Below are 22,157 nucleotides of genomic sequence, written 5' to 3' on the forward strand. Positions count from 1 at the left end.
CTCTCTCTGAACTAGGGGTGAAGAAGATAACCAGCCATATCAGGCGCAAGCATACAGAGGGCGACAAGAGGTTGGAGGAGTAGAGCTGAATGACCCACCCCAATTCAGGGGAAAGTTTAACAAAGACTCAAATCAGCTAGCTCTATTCCTTGATTCAGCTGATATTCACCTAGAGCACTATGGGCACCTCTACCCATTGCCCAGAGACATGGTGAATACCATTGCAGAGGATCTAGAGGGAGAAGCAAGGGAATGGCTAGCAGCCCTCCAACTGCAAGACATAGATGACTTCCTGCAACTGCTAGAAGCCAGGTTTGAGGGGGGGGGGAAGAGGACCCATATGCGGAAGAGCAGCAAACTAAAGCAGATGGGCTGCCCAATCAAAGAGCACATCCGCAAATTTAGGAGGGTCATTAGAAAGCTACACCTTTTACCAGAGTGGCTGCTGGTGCATTTTTTTCAAAACAAGCCTGGACAAGCAAATTGCCCAGGTAACTGCATACCGTGACATCCCAAATCGACTCTCTGAGTGGTTCTGAGTAGCAACAAAAGTCGACAGCGGGCTGCGCACCAACGACATGAGAAAGCAACCGCACAGAAGAAAGAGAGGTCAAACCGACCTGAAACCACCCCGCCGACAGGGAACCACATCACCACAGCGGGTCCTGAGACCATCCCTCCCTCGAAGTCCGCTGAAATGCTACAGATGCAGGGGGATGGGCCACATGGCATCTGTGTGCCCAACCCCAGCCCCGAAAGCAAGGCCAGACCCACCGCTCAGGGCCCCGACCATAACGAGGCCCCAAACGGGCCATCAACACATCCCGGAAAGCCCTTCAGGCTGCAGAGACCCCTTCCCCCTCAGGCGAAAGCGGTGGAACCCCAGGCAACAACAACCAGTTGGCTGAATCCTATGACAGCGAGGATGAGGGAGAAAATGACCCAATGGTGAGTGAACCAATTCACCCTTTCCTTTTTCCAATATGCCTCAAAGCTCCCAAAACAGGAAACCAGGGGACTTTTGAAGCCCTAATAGACTCCCTCCCCACCCAGATGAAGGGGGGGGGGAGATCTCAGGCAACAATGACCAGTCACCAGAATCCTATGATAATGATGACAACGGCGAAAACGACCCAATGGTGAGAGGTCCAATTCACCCTTTCCTTTTTTCAATACGCCTCACAGCCCCAAAAACAGGAAGCCAGGGGGATTTTCAAGCCCTAATAGACTCAGGCTGCACTAGGTGCTTGATCAACCTAACCACAGTCCTGAAACTGGGGATCAGAGCAAAAAGACTGGCCCACCCAATCCGGTTTGAACAGGTCGATGGGTCCCTAATGGAGGGAGCCTATGCCACCCACCTGATCGAACCAGTGAGGCTAGAGCTAGCGGATGACTGGGAAGTAATTCGATTCATAATAGCCCCCAAAATGACAGAAGCAGTCATACTGGGACTCTCCTGGCTATACAAGTGGGGACCGACCATCTGGTGGCAAGGGGGTACCCACAGACTTAGAATATCAAGGGGGCCCCAACCCCTCCCACACCAGAAAGCAGAAACACCATCCACACAAGAACCCCCCCCCCCCCAAAGAGCCCACAAGAACGACTGGCAACCACATCTGACAAAACCCCAGAGGCCGAACTGATTCTGGTGGAATATCAGGACCTCGCAGAAGTATTCAGCGAGGCCGAGTGCGATGTTCTGTCTCCTCACCATGAGACAGACTGTGCCATCAAAATCATACCCGGGGCAAAACTACCCAAGCCCAAACTGTACGCCATGATGCCCAAGGAAATGCAAGAGATGCGCAAATACATAGACAAAAACCTAGCAAGGGGGTTCATTGAGCCAGCCAAGCCGTGGGTTGAGGCACCAGTCCTCTTCCAAGAAAAAAAAAGATGGAACTATGAGATTGTGTGTGGACTTTAGAGGGATAAATTGGGTGTGCATACACAACCTATACCCCCTCCCCCTCATGAAGGACATGCTATCTCATCTGGCCAATGGGAAGGTCTTCACTAAACCAAACCTCAGAGAAGCATACTATCAAGTACGTGTCAGAGAGGGAGATGAGTGGAAAACAGTGTTCAACTGCCTCCTAGGATTCAAAGTGATGCCTTTCGGACTGCAGGGCGCCCCAGCGGTATTCATGCAGTTAATAAACGAGGTACTGCATGAGCACCTCTACAAGGGGGTCCTCGTCTACCTAGATGACATCCTTATCTACATGGAGACCATGGATGACCACGTACTCCTGGTCCGCCAAGTACTGGAAAAACTTCTGGCAGCCAACCTGTATGTCAAGGTATCAAAATGCGAATTCCACCATGCACAGTTAGACTACCTGGGTTACTGAGTGTCAAATGAGGGAATAGAGATGGACCCAGCAAAGGTATAAGCCATCCTAGGCTGGCAACACTCCCCCGCACCCACAGACAGCTACAAAGCATCCTAGGGTTTGTGAACTTCTACAAGCAATTCATCCCCTCCTTTGTGAAGATTGCCAAACCCCTGACAGACCTCTTGAAGACAGGGAGCCCAGGAACGAAACCTCATTCGGGACAACCCCTACAGTGGGACCTAACTTGCTAAGAGGCACTCAAAACACTAAAATAAATGTTTGCAAAGGAGCCGGTGCTGAAGCATTCTGACCCCGAGCAACCCTTCGTGATCCAGGCAGACGTCAGCGACTTTGCAATGGTGCTACTCCAAAGAAACAACCAAGGAAACTTACAACCCTGCGCCTACACCTCCCGCAAGCTCACAGACACAGAGAGACAATGGGACACGTGGGAAAAGGAGGCTTTCGCAGAGAGATGGGCACTGCTAACCTGGAGACACCTGTTGGAATGGGGCCAGAATCCATTCAAAGTCTGGAGTGACCACAAAAATCTAGAGGCATCGAGGACCTCACAGAAACTATCACCCAAACAAGTCCAATGGGCTCAATACTTCATCCGTTTTGATTTTGTTTTAAAGCACATTCCGGGGGAGAAACTTTCTAGCTGACACCCTCTCCCACATGTCTCAGTACAAATGCGAACGGGAGCATGTAGTGGACACCATCATTCCCTCTACTCAAACAGATGCCCAAGTGACCACCAGGCGGCAACGCCGTGACCGGCAAAACCAACCCACCAGTGACCTAACCACAAGGCTAAAAACCGATCTGCTAGCAGACCCCTGGTTCCAAAACAACCAACACATCTTGACAAAAAGAAATGACTTTGCATGGAAGGGGATGAAACTCTACGCCCCAGAATCCCTACGCACCCTAATTCTCCAGAGGAGCCACGATGCCAAACCGGCAGGCCACTTTGGGTTCCTAAAAACTTTACACTTAGCCCTGAGGCAATTCTGGTGGCCTGGCATAAAGATAGATGTGGATAATTACGTGAAAAGTTGCACCATCTGCGCCACAATGAAGAGACGACCAGGAAAACCTCCTGGACTGCTGCAAACAATAGCAGAGCCAACAAGGCCGTGGGAGGAGATCGCAATGGACTTTATAGCAGAGTTGCTGAAAAGTGGGGGAAACATGGTGATTTGGACTGTAATAGACCTGTTCTCCAAACAGGCACACTTCATACCCTGCAGCGGACAACCCTCGGCTCACAAGCTGGCTAAACTCTTCATGAAGCATACCTACCGACTGCATGGAGTACCTTGAAAAATTATTTCAGACACAGGGGTCGAGTTCACAGCTAAGTTCTGGAGAGAGTTTCTGCGGTCCATTGGGTCATCTCAGGGTCTTAGTTCAGCTTTTCATCCGAGCATCAATGGGGCAGCAGAGAGACTGAACGCCATGGTATAGCAGTACCTGAGGTGCTACATGAACTATCAGCAGTCCAATTGGGCAGACCTTTTATCTTTTGCTGAGGTCGTGTACAATAATGCTGTTCACAGTAATACAGAACTCACGCCATTCAAAATAGAGAGTGGTAAGATGAACATGAGCTTCATTGCTTCTGGAATCTTAGGCATTAGTTTTTTCCAGGTATTGTAGTATCTTTTCTTCTGGGTATTGTCCATTGTCATCATATAGTTTCCTATAAAAGTCCTGAATGATATTTTTTCCTCAATTTGATAACATCAGATTCCGTCTTTGCCTTGTAATTTATTTATCCATTTTTTCTTTCTCCTTCAGTTTGTAGGCTAGCCCTGGTTTGTTTTCATTCTCAATTTTTTTTATTCATTCTCTTTATATGTTGCGCCAGATCTTCTTTTTCAAGGATGTTCAATTTGTGTTTAATTAAATCCATTTGCTGCTTTAAATTTATTTTTTGTGGTTCCTTTTGTAACTCTACCTTGAGTATTCTATATTCTTCTTCTAAAGTTTTTTGTTGTTGCTTCTTCCTTTTATTTTTCTTCGCTTTATATGATATGACAACTCCTCTCATATACGCTTTCGCTGTGTCCCACAGCTTTTGTAGTGACAATATCTTATTTCCTATTTTCTTTAAATATAATCCCATTTGTTTTTCCAATGCTGATCTAAATTCCCTATCTTTTAATTCGATCGATTTAGAGTCCATCTTGTACTTTTCTTTTGTCCTTTCTAGCTGATTCTCATTGGATTATGATCTGCCCATAAATTTGTGTCTATTTCTACCTATTAGTATTTAATTCCATCAACATCCATACCATATCAATTCTGGACCAGGATTGGTGTCTGTTAGAGTAAAATGTGCATTGGTTTTTCCCCTGGTTCCTCTCTCTCTCCATACATCTTGTATGTTCAACTCTTCTGTCATTTTAAAGGTTCTAGGTAGTATCCTTCTTGTACATTTCCTTGTTCTCTTGCTTTCATAGTCCAATTTTTTAATCTATTATTGTGTTGAAGTCTCCTAGAAGACAAAGGTTGTCACACTCCATATCACGTATAGTATTGTGTAGTTTTTAATAAAATTGTTCTTGTCCATTATTTGGTGCGTAGATTGCAACTAGGAGTATCCACTTTTGATTTAGTGTTGTTTCCACAATCAGAATCCTTCCCTCTTCATCACTATATGACTAGCCTGAATTGTTTCTTTAACATATAGCATCATTCCCCTCTTCTTTTGTTGTGATAATGACACAAATAGTTTTCCCCATTTAGGATGTTCCAGTAGTTGTTTGTGTTGTTCCTTTATATGAACTTCTTGTAGTGATATTATATCTAAATTCAATCTTTGTAGTTTATTGAAGGTTTTCTTCCTTTTCATGGGAGACTTCAATCCCTTAATATTTAGTGATAGAATCTTAAGATTTTCTTGCATTGTTCTATCTATATCTAGGTCTTATACTCCTTGTTCTTATTTCTCTTGGTTCTTTGGATCTTACTCCATTGCTCTCTGTTCTACCCTTTTTCTCTTTCCTTTTCCTGTAGTTTCATTTCTTCTGTAGCAGGCATTCTTTGATCTCCATCTACTTTTGCTTCCCTGTCAGCCTCTGTATAGCTATTGCTTTCAGCTGCCATTGAAACGGGGGGAAGGGAAAGCATGGCATTTGGGAAGGGAAGTTTTAAGTACAGGAGGGAGTTTTGTTCTCACCATCTACTGCGCATGCTGGAGATAGTGGACGAACCTGCCAAGGCCAACTCTCCTGCATACCAACCTGATGATGTTTTTTGAAGATGGATCCCACACGACACCTGAGGGATTTTCACATTGGACAAGGGATGGGGTTACCAGGGGGAGAGGGTTGAGTTATACATTGATATCTATGATTACGCATGCTTTTGCCTCAGATCTTGCTTTGCTTAGCTGCTATCTTGTCATAACCAGTAAAAGTACTCTTAATTCTGAAACGTGGAGTTAAGTGTATTCTTTCTTGGTTACTGATGGAGGCTGCCATGACATTAAGCAAGATCTCACTTTCGCACTCATCCCGGAGCTAACAACTTCCGAGGGGAGTGTAAGAAAAAACAAAATCTTCTAAAGAATGTCCTACCCAGGCAGCGACCAAGAGGATGACATGAATGCAGCTGCATCCTCCTGCCCCTTGGAGACGGAGCGAATGGCAGAACTGAATTTGGAGGAACGATCCGTCCGCCCCAGGAGGTCGTTGGGAGTGGGACAAAAGTACGACCCTGAGGAAATTCCGGGTGGAGTTACCACAAGGCGATATCGGCGGCAGCAGCTGCTTGGCAGGATACTAATGAGGAGGATATGATGATGTCCCAAGCTATGAAACTCTTTCAAGAGGCTTGGGAGAAATGACACTTACGCGAGAGCGGTCTCGAAAGAGAAGCCGATCTCCCAGAACCAGAAGAGAGAATGGCAGAGGCTCTGTTCTGGCCAAGGGGGGCCCTGGGGGCTGGCAATGGAGTTAACCAGGATGACGAAGCCCAGACATAGGCAGCAGCAGCGGCTAAAGCCCTTCCAAGAGGGGGAGGGTCCACCCGCAGACGCCGGGCAGTTCCTCCACTTGGTGTGAAATTTGGTGGAGACTCAAAAGACTTAGGATTTTTCATGGTCCAGGTCTGGAATTTCATGCAACAGTTCGGAGAGGATCTCCCCACGGAGGAAGCCAAGGTAAGAGTTGTTAATATTGCTAATATTGCCAACGCTGAACCTAACTTGGCAGCCACAGTGCAGGAAAAAATTGAGGGGGAGGAGAAAATCCCAAAAGAATATTGGGACCTAAGGGACGTTTTCAGTGAAAAATGCTCTGATAAATTACCCCCTCACCATGCTAGACTGCAGCATTGATATCCTCCCTGGGGTAAAACTTCCAAACCCCCAGATTTACTCAATGACCCCACGCGAAATGGAAGAATTACGGAAGTTTATTGACAAACATTTAAAAAGGGGGCTTATTGAACCTCCTAGGCCACGGGTGGCCGTTCCAGTGTTGTTCAGAGAAAAAAAAACATGGCTCCTTTCATATCTGTGTGAATTATAAGAACCTCAACACTGTATGTGTGCAGAACGTTTACCCCCTCCCTCTAATGAGAGATATGTTGGTCCAACTGGGTAAAGGAAAGATCTTCACAAAATTGGACCTGAGAGAGGCCTACTACAGTTAGAATCAAGGAGGGAGATGAATGGAAAACTGCTTTTAACTGCCCACTTGGGTGTTTCCAATTCAGAGTACTCCCATTCTGCCTACAGGGGGCGCCAGCTGTTTTCATGCAATTAAGAAATGAAGTTTTACATGACCACCTATACCAAGGTGTGATGGTCTATCTGAACGACATCCTTATTTACATGGAAACATGTGAAGAACACGTGACATTAGTATGCTCAGTACTCAAAAAACTTCAGGCCGCAGAACTTTATGCCAAATTGTCTAAGTGTGAATTTCACCAAGAAAAAATTGATTACCCGGGCTACCGCATTTCTCACAACGGCATCGAAATGGACCTAGCAAAAGTCCAGGCTGTTACTGAGTGGGCACCCCCCCACACCCGCAAACAATTACAAAGCTTTTGGGGATTTGCGCATTTTTATTGTCAATTTATCCCCTCTTTCGCCAGCATTGCTCTGCCCATTACAAATCTCCTAAAGTCAAAAGGAGAGGCCAAGCCCAAACTGGGTAAGCCTTTGAATTGGACTATGGAGTGTCAACCTGCTTTCAAAAAATTGAAATGACTCTTTGCAGAGGAACCCATTTTGAAACACCCAAATATGGATGCGCCATTTACCGTTCAAGCTGATGCCAGTGATGTGGCTGTGGGGGCAGTGTTACTTCAAACAAATGCTGTTGGTAAGCTGCAACCATGCACTTACAGTTCTCGAAAATTGACAGAGACAGAGAGACGATGGGCTATATGGGAGAAAGAAGCTTTTGCAGTCAGATGGGCTCTGATGACCTGGCGACATTTCCTGGAAGGGGCTAAGCACCCTATTGAAGTGTGGACTGATCACAAAAATTTGGAAGCGTTAAAGACCCCTCGTAAACGATCTCCAAAACAAATGCGTTGGTCGCAACATTTCAACCGCTTCAATTTCACCCTCAAGTACATCCCCGGAGGGAAGAATTTCATGGCTGATACGTTATCCAGACTTCCACAATACAACAGCTCAAAGCTGAGCATAGTTCACCTAGTCATCCCAGTGAAAAATCTTGCTGCCCCGGCAGTTACCAGAAGCCAAAACGTTTCAAATCTAGAGGTCACAATTTTAGAGTCCGATGACTGGTTCAAGGAACATTCACATGAATGTACAATGAAAGACGGACTAGCTTGTGTAGGGGCTAAATTGTATGTTCCTGCTAACCTGAAAGCTACTGTTCTTCAACGGGCCTATGATTCGCGAATGGCAGGACATTTTGGTTTTGTAAAGACCCTACATCTCATTAAGAGGCAGTTTTGGTGGCCTTCATTGAAAAAAGACATTGAGGCCTACATCGCCAGTTGTCCGGTTTGGGCTGCCGCGAAGCGCCCACCAGGAAAACCCCAAGGCCTTCTCCAAGGTGTGGCCCGTCTGGAAGCTCCATGGAAGGAGATATCGATGGATTCCATTGTTGAATTGCTGGACAGTCTGGGGAATACCATGATTTGGGTTATCACCGACCTGTTTTCCAAACAAGTTCATTTTGTACCCTGTTCCAAAATCTCTTCAGCTAAGGCTTTGGCCAAAATGTTTATTTCACATGCCTACTGGCTGCATGGAGTCCCTGAACGCATAATTTCGGATAGGGGGGTCCAGTTCACCTCCCTCTTCTGGAAGGAATTTCTCAATATAATTGGCTCCACCCAGAGACTAACCTCCGCCCACCATCCTCAAACTAACGGAGCTTGCGAACGGACTAATTTTGTTTTGGAACAGTACCTCCGGTGTTTCATTAATTATCAGCAAGATAACTGGGCTGAACTGTTACCACATGCTGAAGTGGCGTACAACAACTCTGTGCACAGCAGTACCAGCTTGACCCCTCTTAGAGTTGTGTATGGACAGGATTTTGTACCAATTCCTGAATTACCCCAGGAAAAACCAAAAATATTGTCCCCCTCTGAGTGGAGTGACCGGCTCGGCCAAATTTGGCCACTGACCCGCAAAGCATTGGAGGCTGCTCACCGGGCACACAAGAAACAGGCTGACAAGAAAAGGACAATGCAAAGAGACTACAAAGTGGGAGATCGAGTGTTTTTGTCCATCAAGTTTCTCCAAACTATCCAGAAATCAAAGAAGTTAGGGCCAAAGTACGTCGGTCCGTTCCCTATAGTAAAAATTATTAACCCTGTTTCTGTTTGATTGGAATTACCGAAGCATCTTATCCGGTATTTCATGTAAACCTCTTGAGTTAAGTGTTTTCTTTCTTGGTTACTGATGGAGGCTGCCGTGACATTCCCTCTCCTCCAATTCCTCTTCGGTACCAAAATGCTGATTGTAAAACTCCAACGCTTTATCCAATGAGTCCACTCGATATCTCTTTTCACACCATCTGATCAATATTCATTTGGGGCTCAACCATCTGAAATTAATGTTATATTTAATCAACAATGAGGTTAGAAATTGGTACGGCCTTCTCTCTGACTCTTCTTGGGACCTGTTTTAAGATTACCAATTGTTTCCATTTATACTGTATTGTTTCATTTCTCTTCTTGTTGAGCACTTCGTCTTTCATCGATTCCATCATGAATCTTACGTGCACCTCCTTTGGTAGATTATGTCTCCTTGCATTAATTCGTATGAATTTGTATGTCTCATCTATTTCTATCAGCATCTCTTCCTTTCTGTCCCTAATGCCTTTGCTAGTAACTCTGCCATAACATTTGATAGGTCTTCCCCCTTCTCCTCTATCATATTCTGGAATCTCAGATAGTGTGCTGCTTTCTCTGACTCCAGAAATATTACTGTGGTTTCTAACTCTTTATTTGCCTGGATTAGTTTATCACTTTTTTCATCTACTCTTTTTTCTTCTTTCTCCATCTTCTCTTCTATTTCCTGTATTTTTTGTTCACTTTTTGTAGTCAATAGCTGGAAGCTTTCAAACTTTTCATCCATGTTTTGTATCTTTTCTTTTAATTCTCCCGTGTCATTTCTTACTTCTACCATCTCTCTTCATTTCATCGTGTTTTTTTGCCATGGATTCCTGCATTGATTGTAGCATAACCTCCAGGTACTTGAATGAGTTTGACCTTTCCCTTTGCAGCATATCTTTTTTCTTTTTTTGGTAATATATTATTTATTTATTTTTTAATTATACATTTATATTGTGTGTGAACAGAGTTGGTTCTGGGTATCATTCACATTAATCCAATTCACAATAACAATATTAGTAATCTCTATCACATTTCTCAAATTTAAGTAATCCTTATTATATTGTTCAAATTTATATAGCTGTGTGAAAAAGTCCTGCACGCTTTCAGTTTTAAGCTGTATTTACATGTTTAATCACCTTTTCACTCATAGAAACCACGCAAAATTAGTACTTTGATAAAAATTTCCGTAGTCGGGTTGAGATGCATAATTTTTATTAATATAACTAAAGTCTTTTAGAGGTTTTGAGTGAGTTTATGTGCTAAAACAAACACAACTTGAATTTTCGAGAATGTTAGGATCGAAAGTAGCCAATCAGCAGTGAGCTTTGGCTGATCAATCAAAATGCACAGAGGCTAAATCTATGAGCCAATCAATGTTGTCATACTCTTTGACTATAAATAGGCATGAAAAGCATTGAGAAATTTAATTTAGCTCTGGCTGTGGGCAAGGATGAAGGCCTTTGCTTTCACCAGTACTGAGCAGTGGCATTACATCATTGTGCTTCATGAAGAGGGTTACTGCTGTACAGAAATAGCCAAGAGAGTGAAATGCCATCGCATCAGTGAGCAGAGTGGTTGAAAAATACCAAATAACTAGTTCAGTTGATGACAGGCTCCGCACTGGAAGACCAAGAAAGTCGACAAAACAGCAAGATCGGGCACTGCAATGCATTTTGATGGCTGACAGGAAGCTCACTTCACCACAGATTATAAGAATTTGTGCATTGCAGACTGCTTGCCAGAGGGCTCAAAGGCTGCAGGGCTCGAAATAAACCTTTGCTCACAGACGCTCACCCCTCTCGTTCACGTGTGTGGCCCAAGTAGTATGCAAAGTGGTTCAACGAACAGTGGTCCAAGGTCATCTTCAGTGACGAAAGCAATTTCTACTTGACTGGGAATCAGTGCAATAAGTATGTCAGAAGATTTCCTGCTGAAGAATTTAGGCCGTACCGCCTGAATCTATCTGTGAAGCATCCATTGCACGTGATGATCTGGGGCTGTATTGCTGCTTCTGGTATTGGTTGGATACAAATCGTGCAGGGAATCATGAATTCCAAGCAGTATGTTGAAGTCCTGGAAAATATCATGTTTCCTTCAGCTAAGCAACTTGTAGGGAAGGAATTTTAATTCCAGGATGACAATGCTCCTTGTCGTTAAGCCAAGTTCATCCAGTAGTGGATGAAGAAGCATGGTGTTCAACTCCTGGATTGGCAGCTCAGAGCCCGGATTTGAACCCAACTGAGAACTTGTGGGCCAAGATTGATTACGAAATAAGCAAGAAGCATCCAAAGACCAAGCAGGAGCTGATTGAATCCATTATTGCAGCCTGGGATCATATTATCACCAAAGATCATGTGCAAAGGCTTATACTGTCTATGCCGAAGCGATGCCGCCTGGTGATAAACAATAAGGGCTGGCGAATTTCATATTAGTAACCATGTTTGGTTACCTAAATGGTCCTTTTCAGGGCAACAAATAATAAAAATGTTAACAAAACACTAGCATCGTCCTTAGTAATTGCAACACGTATGCCACTGGGTATGCATCAGTTAATCTGTTTTCATAGTCATTGTAAGCATGCAAGAAAATTCACAATCCCCATCCAAACAGCACCAAATTGCCAAAAGCTTTTGCTTTTCACTTAAAAACCACCAGTATTTATTTAAATATAACAATATTTACATAGCAGCATAAAATATCATAAAATCAATGGCCTATCCAAAAAATGTCATAAACTATAACCGTAAGCGTGCAGGACTTTTTCACACAGCAGTATATTCAAAATTGCCTAACTACTCATCTTTATCTCTACCTTCACCTATTTCTTTCTTGTACTATCTAAACATTTCCCTATTATATATGAACAAATGTAACTAAGTTTCATTTATATTGATCCAATTCACGCTAACATTTTTAATAATCTCTATCACATTTATCAAGTTTATATAATCCTCATATTATTTATACATTTCCTTTTTAGTACTTCAATTCTTATCCATTTATCACATTAATCAAATTATATAGTCCCGGTACATTGTTTAAATATACATTGAAAGAAAAATACCTAACATCTGTAAACTTCTAATCTATTATTTTTATTCATTCTATATGCAATTTATGTTTTAATATTTCCCCTATCTAATTTTATTTCTGCCTCTCTAGCTTATAATAGGCTACTTTAATATTTAAAGGGCATTTTTTTTTACCCATCATCTCCTCTCTTTTTTAGTGCCTCAATCCTTATCCATTTTTAAATTCTGCTCCGACAGTCCTTTTTATCTCTATTTTCATCTATCTCTTTTTTGTTCACGCTAAACATTTCTCCCAGTAGAATCTTGTACTGCCAATTCTCCCAATTATCTACTCTTATCCTAATCTCCTTATCAAAAGTATCTTCCTGCATCTCTAATTGTTGATTTATCTGTTTTGTTTTCTTTAGTATTTCTTCCTTTGTCAGCTGGTTTGTCAGTCCCCTTTTTTGCTCCAGTCCTTGGTTTATTTGTTGATATAGCCAATCCTTTTGTTCTTTCCACTCCTTTTGCTTGTCCTTTATCTGTTTTTTCCTTCATCAAGCTGTTGCTTTATTTGCTGATTTTTCTGATCCATATTTTCCCCTGTTTGTAATTCTATTTGTTGGTCCATTTCATACAATCTTTGTTGTTTTCACCAGTTCATGTACTTATTGGTCTTTATTTCTCATTCTTTTCGAAATACGGTCCGCTTTCTGACACCACGTCCTTTTGCAGCATATCTTCTATTGACCTCTGGTTGGATGGGCTAGAGGCAGCTGATGATGGTTGGAGGCAGGTTTCCTTCCTGTCCCTATCTTTGTTAGGTTTGTAGTACTTGTCATGGTTAACAATTTTACCACAATTTGTTTTGTATCCAACAATTCCACCACCTTTTTACATGTATATAACCATCCAGTACTCAATCTCACTTAAGCTGTAAATATAAAGAGACGTGAACGTCTTCCAGATCCAATCTCACTTCAATCCTCCCTTTAGACCACTCTTTTTGTGATCTACAATGTCTTACATACAGTTAAAGGGGAGAATAATAGTAATAATAATAATAGTAATAGTAATAATAGTGGTAGAGATAATAGTAGTGATGATGATGATAATAATAACAATTCAAAAGGGACCACTACTATTTGTCTTTATCATTGTTTTATCTGTCCAATAGCCTTATGAGTTCATCAGGCGTATTTGTAATCCATAGAGTCTGATAGATCACTTCAGGAGCTAGACAGTCCTTAGCCTTAATCCATATTATTTATAATCCACTACCGGTCAATCAGGTTGTAAGATATCCAGAAATAGAGAAAACCAAAGCAAAGCTAACGTCACAGAGAAGAGTTAAACCTCACCTCCACAATCCTTCAGTTATATATCCTTTTTGCCAAATAGTACCCTTGCGCCTTGCTTCGCTTTTCAAAGTGCTCTGTCATTGCCAGAGGTAAAAGCTATTTTTGTTTTCCCTCTGTATATCTTTATAATCACTTTCCAGGAACAAGTACTTTCAAAGCTAGCTCTTTCTAGTTCTTCTTTTGTAAATTCCAGTAAACTCCAGTCCAGTTCAACCTCTCTGTTTTTTCTTTTTAACAACCACAGCTCTTCCTTTGCTCCTTCCTTATTGTTATGGATCTGTAGCTGCTCCGTGTTTCTCATCGTCGCTTCAACAATGGGGGGGGGGGGGGGGACGACGACGACAAGAATCTCTCCCCTCCTTCCTTCTCACTGGAGTTCCCTTTTCTTCTTAGATCAACATAGGGAGCTTCACTCACTTTGGTGGGAATTGGAAAGAAACTTCAGGTTCAATCCACTACTCTCTTCCGCTTTCTCACCGCTTCCTCTAACAGCCTGTCAGTGCTTCAGTTTGGCCATTAATCTCTGTCTTCTTCTTTGTCTTCTTTCAGGAAGGATTACTCCCGATCAGCAAAACAGACCGTGGCCTGTTTGCAATCAAAAGGACGCCCTTCCTCTCCCAATACCCCTCCAAGGCAACTTTGGCTTCGAGAAGCCCCCAGAAAGACAGAAATCGACTGTGCTCTGATTCTACTTCCTGTTTCTGTGGACGATGGACATGCTGTCCACCGCTCGCCGTCCCGGTGGGCCCCCCTGATCCAGGGGGGGGCACAGGATGCCTTGTAGGGGCGTCCTGCCGAGGGGGCGGCTTGCTGGAGCCCCCTGGAGCAGCAGCGGCTGCAGGGTGGCTGCCAGCTTTGCCCTAGGCACTGGGAGGCGTTTGGGGGAGGGGCGCCTGTCACGCGTGCTTTCGTCCGGAGGAAATCGGAAGAAAATGCTCCACTTGAAGGCAACAGCAGAAATGCAGTGAGGGGGGAACCCCCCCGGTGTCTTTCTTTTTACTTTCTTTGAACAACTAAGTACATGAGGATTAGCAGTATCCTTAAGATTCTTTGATCTTTGCGAAGTGTTAAGATTGGAGAGGGGAGTTTGCTCTCCCCCCCCCTCTCGGAAAAGTGGCTCTAATCGATCTCTCTCTCTCGGAGGAGAGAGGGAGAATTGGGGAAAAAAAACCTTTGATATTCACTTCTTTCAAGCAATGGGGTAATTATCTTTTTTAACAATTGCGGAAGAAAGAAAGTGAGCTGACCTAAAAAGCTATGAATGGAAACTTTCTAAATGACTGTTCTCCGATCCCTGGGGAGGGCTGAGCCAAAATGGTGTTTCTTCCCCCGTTTCTGTTGTTGTTACAAATGAACTGTCGTCTCTGAAAAACTTTTTGGGCTGGAATTATAAAACCCGGATGAACCCTAGAGGAATCTCCTTGTACAACTCTTCCTTGGTTTGGGAAAAATTGACCTTAACCAGAGGGGAGCCGTATTGAAGATCGATATCCCACACTGGACTTTGCCTGTCTCTTGCCCCCCCCTGACGGCGCGCTCCTACAGACGCCATCTTTTCTGCTTAGACCTATAACTTTTGTTGAACTTTGAAATGCCTGCAAAAAAGCCTCCACCCAAACCAGCCTCGGCTCTATCTTCTGCTGTCTCAAGCCCGGTTCCCCCGCAAACTCAATTAACTTCTTTTTTGCAACCAAAAGCCCCCGAGGGGGAACAGCAGTCTCAAGAAACGTTCCACCAAATGTTTCAGACACTCTTAAAGGGACAGGACGAAATAAAAAAGCAGCTGGCGGACTTAAAGGAAGAACTCAGACAGAATCAACAGCAGACTTCACAAAATAGTCAAAAAATAAATGCTCTGGAGGAGGGTGCTGTGGGGGTGGGAGAAGAGATGAAGGCTTTACAAAAAAAATGTTGGGTTTGAGAGTTACATGGAAAAAATGGAATTTGAAAGGATGTCTTTTTTTCTTAGATTTCAAAATATACCTGAAACAGAGGGTGAAGACTTAAGAGAGACTATGATAACAATGCTGGCAGATTATATTAAAAGAGATAAACAGCAGCTAGGGTGGGATATTGACCTGATATATAGAATCAATTCAGCATATGCTAGAATACACAATGTTCCAAGGGAGGTACATGTTAAGTTTTTTAGAAAGACTACAAGAGATGAGATTCTAGGAGTTCAAAGGGGGGAACCTCTAAGATATAAGGACAAAGAAATAACCATTCTGAAATAGATACCAAAAAGAATAAGAGATAAGAGGAAGAAATTCTTCTTTCTAACTAAAAAGCTATATGAAAAAAATATCTGGTTTCGGTGGTTAATTCCAGAAGGCTTGTTGATTTTTGGGGGAGGGGGGTAGAGTGAGAATTAACACAGTGGTGGAGGCAGAAGCCTTCATGGGAAAACATAAGGACCTCCTAGGTGAAACAAGAGACGGCACACAAGACATGAAGGGGGGAGGAGCCTTGGCTCAGCCAACAGACAGGGGAGAGGAGACAGAAATGAAACTTAGGTCACAGAAATGAATTAAAAACATATCACAATTGCTAATATAATGAAATGTAGAAATGATATAAAGTATGGTTGAAGATGTCAAAGAATTGAGTAAAATAACTGCTAATATGAATGTAACAATGATATTTTGATATATATATAAAATATGAAAGAGATGCAAGATTCCGGGGAAGTACCACCTTCTGTATGATGTAGCTGTCAAATTTTTTCCCCCACACTTATGTACCCTTTTCCCCAAAATATTTGAAAAAAAAACAAAAAAACTTTTGTTATAAAAAAAGAAAGAAATCGACTGTGCTCTATGGAGCGCCCACTCGCACACCCGTTTGCGCTGACAGCTGGCCCCGCCTCTTATAGCTGCCCTTTTTGAGGTGATTTTAATTGCTGTGATTAAATTATTGGTTTGTTAACCGATTGCTAAATATTTCCCTAATATTTTTACTTTACTTATTGCTTTAATATTACTTCAAACTATTTTTTAAATTAAAAAGCTGTTTGTTTATTTTCTGTATATCCTGTTGAAGAAAAACCAGATGTTTAAAACAAATAATTGCAGAGGTTTTATTATTATGTAAAGCAGAGAGAAAATTCATGTAAAAAGAATAAAAGCCATTTAAAGTTTATTCCAGAAATCAATTAGCTGACATTATATATGTATATATGCCCACCTTGTTCTGGAGTGTCCTCTTCATTTTTTGCTCCAAGTATATTAGCAGCAATATTCACCATATTTAAAATGGCATCTAGAAAAGTATCAGACACATATTCCATCATTTATTTTTAAAGTTGGAAATCACTTTTATTGAAATTTGTTCTGTTAGGTATATAGTTTTTGAGCAGTAAATTATATCTATCTATATGAAGCTCACTTTTGCCAACCTAGCAGTTCGAAAGCATGTAAAAATACAAGTAGAAAAACAGGGACCACCTTTGGTTGGAAGGTAACAGTGTTCTGTGTGCCTTCGCCATTTAATCATGCCGGCTACATGACCACGGAGACGTCTTTAGACAGCGCTGACTCTTCAGCTTTGAAATGGAGATGAGCATCGCCCCCTAGAATCGGGAACGACTAGCAGATATATGCAAGGGGAACCTTTACCTTTATGTTTTATATGAAACTCAAATGGAATTTTTCATTAATAATGAGCGTAGTCAAGAATTTAACATCATGTGAAACAATATACCATTTTCTGAATAATTCACCACTATGGATTAGAAATGAAAATGAAAGATCTTCTACTGTTGGCTATGCTGAAATCCAGAGTGGCAGCCATTAAAATCTGAAAGCTGGTTTGAAGTACTGCATTTTTGTTGCTGGTACAATCTAAATACACATTCTATAGTACTTGGGAGAGGAAATTTTTATTTTAAAAAACTGCATACATATAAAAAAGTAACTATTTAATTAGGACATCCCAAAAGTGCTTTTTCAGGAGACAACTGAACTTTGTTTTTCTTTGAAGACATTTTGCTTCTCATCCAAGAAGCTTCCTTGGTTCATTTAATTAGGTTTTTTACAAATTAATTGTTATGAAAGATAGAAAAGGAGATGAAGTAATTAAGGGCTGAACCACCTCCAGTATATTATTATGCATGTTTGAAGGATATGTTTGCCATTATGTGATTAGAGAAAATTTGTTGTTAAAAAGGGAAAGATTTCTCTCTCACACCTCAACTTTTTGTTCTCTCAACCAATAGTATAAACTGAGCTGAAAAATTAGGAAATATTGGTGGGCTCGACAGGAAGTTCTTCAGCTGGACAGATGTGGCGGGGGGGCTCTCAAGAGCCTCACATGAACCCTTTCTGATAAACCAACTTCGAGATCCTTTTGGAGGGGGGGCAAAGAGGACAGTGTCTCATTAGATCTGGGGGGAGGCAACAGAGCCTTCTTAGGTCGGAGATTTGTCTTTTGAATCAAAGTTGGCACGACAGCCTATAAATATGGCTGACAAGACGCTGAACTTCTTGTCAAAGCAAAAGGAACAACAGGAGAGTTTGGAAGAGTTGAACGGTTGGTAAGATAATTTATCTAACCCACAGCCATAAATTAAAACTAGAAAAGGCAAAGAAATCTTGAGAACATAAATAATATTGATGGTCAGATCGGGACTTTTCCAAAAAGAAAGAAAGAAAGGGAAAATGGAGGGTTGAAACACTACCCCCCCCAAAAGGTATTTACTCAAAGCAATTTTTAGACAGAAAGGAGGAAGCAGAGAAATGACAAACCCACTCAAATTTAAATTTTAAACTTGGTTTTGGATTTGAAAAAGAAACCAAACATTTTGAAAGATTTATTCTGTTTGAACTTTTTCCAATTGATAAATCTTAACTCCAAAAAAACCCACCACACTTTTTCTTACTGATAACTGATTGTCAGCCTCTGCTTTGCTGCTCGCTATGGCTACCATTGAAATGGGGAGGGAGGGGTGATATGGTATTTGGGAGGGGAAGTTTTCAGTACAGGAGTGAATGAAGGAAGTGTATTTCTCACCACCTACTGTGCATGTGGCAGATAGTGCATTTGCTGCCAAGGCTAACTGTCCAGCATAACAACCTGATGATGCCTTTTGAAGATGCAACCCACATGACACCAGTGGGGTGTGCGGATTGGACTGTGGGGTGCGGTTACTAGAGGGAGGGAGTTGAGTCACATATTGATATCTATGATTACGTGCGCTTTTGCTTCAGATCTTGCTTTGCCTAGCTACTATCTACTCATAACCAGTAAAAGTACTCTTAATTCTGAAAAATGGAGTGGTTTCTTTCTTGGTTACTGATGGAGGCTGCCCTGACATTAAGCAAGATCTCACTTTCGCATTCATCCCGGAGTTAATACCTTCCGAGGGGAGTGCAACAAAATACCAAACTTCAAAAGAATGTCCCACCCAGGCAGCGACCAGGAGGACAACATGGGAGCGGCTGCATCCTCGTGCCCTCTGGAAATGGAGCAAATGGCTGGACTACATTTGGAAGAACGATCTGTTCGCCCCAGATGGACATTGGGAGTGGGACAGAAGTATGATTCCGAGGAAACTCCGATTGGAGCCACCACAAGGAGACAGAGGCGACCAGCCGCAGTGTGGCAGGAGGCCGATGAGGAGAACCTTATGATGTCCCAGGCTATGAAACTCTTTGAAGAGGCTTGGGAGAGGTGACGCTTACGTGAGAGTGGTCCTGAAAGAGAAGAGGATCTCCCAGAAACGGAGGAGAGAACTACAGAGGGTCTGTTCTGCCCAAGAGAAGCTGGGGGGGTGGATGGTGGCACTGATCATGATGAACGAGCCCCCACCCCAGTAGCAACGGCCGCCAGAGACATCCCAAGAGTGGGAGGGCCCCCCCGCAGACGCCGGATGGCCAAAGTTCCTCCACTTGGATTGAAATTTGGTGGAGAATCAAAGGATCTCAGGTTTTTCCTGGTTCAAGTATGGAATTACATGCGACAATTCGGTGAGGACCTCCCTACAGAAGAGACCAAGGTAAGAATCGTTACCATGGCATTAGAAAATAAAGCAGCGGCTTGGATGGTTGCCTTGCATAACACTGACTCCCCCCTACTGAGAGACTATAATAGATTTATGGCCGCCCTGAGGAAACGCTTTGATGATCCACTCACAGAGCGAAAAGCTAGAACTAAATTTAAAACCCTCACCCAGGGGAACAGGCCGGTTGCTGAATATATACAAGAATTTCGTGAATTGTCCGTTTATATGAGGGGTTGGTCCGAAAGGCCCTGTTGGATGGTTTCATGGACGGTTTAAGCAAAGATATATACCAGAACTGTGTGAACAGGAGGGCCCCCCGCAGATTGCAGCCTTGGTATGAATTCGCAGTGGATGTGGAAATTGATTTAGCCCGAGATAAGTATCGTGATGACAGTGAAAAAGAGAAGGCTACCCCCCAACCCCCCCCAAGGAACTCCAAAAGGAGGGAAAAGTTGGCCTACTAGCAAGCCCCGGGCCATCATCTGTTTCCGTTGCGGGAAGGAGGGGCACAGAGCAGCAAACTGCTGCAACAAGATGGGCCCAAAACCTTCTGCCGGGGGAGAGAGAAAGCCAGACAAACAGCCTGGGAGAAGAAGGGAGACTGCCATGAAAGTGTGGAGCCTACAGCACAGTTCCGTCCTACTCCAGGGGAGGAGGAAACATCCTCCTCATCAGAGGAAAGTGAAACCGAATCTGACGACAAACATCTGGTAAGTTCTTGATCGGGCCCCATGGCTAGCCCCAGTAGAACTTAAGGTGCCCTCTACTGGAGTGCAAGAAAAAATGCTGGCTCTTTTAAATTCGGGTTGCACAAGTTGCATCGTTAGCCCTGAGATAGTGGAAAAACTGGGCCTGAAATTAAGAACTTTAGTCCCCATTGCATTTTGCCAGCTGGACGGCTCAATAGCTGGGGGGAGCCCTTCTCATTTTGTAACTGAACCAATAGACATGTGCATGGGAATTCACCAAGAGAACGTAAGTTTTATAGTCGCGCCAGGGATGGATCGGCCTCTCATACTGGGTTTACCCTGGTTATGGAAATGGAACCCACACATCAACTGGAGAAAAGGGTGGTTGCACATCCGAACTGCTACACCCCCTGGAGGAGAGGGGGGGAGTTCCAGCCTGCTGACACTGAATCTAACTTAGCAGCCACAGGGCAAGAGAAAATTGAGGGGGAGGAGAAAATCCCAAAAGAATATTGGGACCTAAAGGACGTTTTCAGTGAAAAATCCTCTGATAAATTACCCCCTCACTGCGCTACAGATTGCAGCATTGATATCCTCCCTGGGGTAAAACTTCCAAATCCCCAGATTTACTCAATGACCCCACGTGAAATGGAAGAATTACAGAAGTTTATTGACAAAAATTTGCAAAGGGGGTTTATTGAACCTGCTGGATCCCGAGTGGCTGCTCCAGTGTTGTTTAGACAAAAGAAAGATGGCTCCTTTCGCCTCTGTGTGAACTATAAGAACTTAAATGTGGTGTCTGTACAAAATGTTCCGGGTTGTTCCTCGGCGCCGTCGGCAGGCTTTTTCTGAGCTTGTCAGATCAATAGACAGTAGAGGTGTTTTTTTACGATCTTTAACACCTTGGACACTCTTAAATTCTTGGAATTTATGAGGGAGAGATTCAGCTGTCGGGTTGAGCCTCTCGTGTAGCCCTCCAGAAGGATTTATAGCCTCTGGAGTGCGACGAGGTGTGCCCCCACTTGCAGTTGTTGTATTCTCCTGTCTTTTGATAACCTCTGCTATAAGCAGAACCAGACGCCGGGACCAGCCTTAACTTCTAACAACATCTCAAGAAGGAAGGAAGGAAGACTTTTGCAAGTATTTTAAGTTTTAACTGGGGGAAAAAATCTTTTTTAAAAAAAGAACGCTACTGCTGAGTTTGAGAGGCGTGGGCTTAGAACAAAGGATTCAAAATGGCGTTGATTTATAGTTGAAAACCTACAGAAAACGAAAGCTAATTGCTTGCTGATAGCCGGGGCAGTAAAGGCGGAACGGCTGAAATAACTATTAACAATTTTTAAGCCAGTTTACATAACCTGACCTACTTAAATGACAACGTTTTAACTCCGAGCAACTTAGAAGGAAACATTTGCAAGTATTAATTTACAGCTGAATACCCAAGGAAAACGAAAGTTAATTGAATGGTGACAGCTAGAGGCGGCTGAAAGAATTATTAACAACTTTAAAGTTAGTTTATACAATTTGATCTATTTGGAGGAGTATTTTGTGAGAAAGTGGTGTTTTTTGTTAAAAATGGCAACGGAACAAAAGGTGGCTTCCCTAGGTGCTACAATAAACTTCCAGGATTTGAAGGACTTTATAAGGGAAGAAAATGCTTTTTTAGGCAAAGAAATTAATGAGGTTAAAGAAATGGTTCAGGATACCATTAAAAAACATGACCAGCTTGATAAAAACCTACACGCTATAGCCGCAGGTCTGTCAGAAGTTGTTCTTAAGGTGGACAGTAAAGTTGAACAACTGGCTTTGGATTTGGAAACTAAAACGAAGGAAACGGATATGAAATTTGTTGAAATGGAGGGGAATATGCAAAGGATGGATAAGGAGATTATTATGATGCA

The 22,157-nt window shown here is 42.8% G+C and overlaps 1 protein-coding gene across 2 annotated transcripts in view; it reads right to left on the reverse strand.

The window, feature by feature from the left end:
* SUCO (SUN domain containing ossification factor) overlaps positions 1-22,157 on the reverse strand; it is a 261,352-nt gene that overhangs the window by 34,917 nt on the left and 204,278 nt on the right. For both annotated transcript variants that reach the window (XM_081947135.1, XM_081947134.1), the window contains one exon: positions 16,753-16,827. In XM_081947135.1, the coding sequence (XP_081803261.1) occupies positions 16,753-16,827 (75 nt within the window). The remainder of the gene's footprint in view (positions 1-16,752; positions 16,828-22,157) is intronic.

This window comes from Natrix helvetica, assembly GCF_964273705.1.
Source record: "Natrix helvetica genome assembly, chromosome: 3".
Lineage (NCBI taxonomy): Eukaryota > Metazoa > Chordata > Lepidosauria > Squamata > Natricidae > Natrix > Natrix helvetica.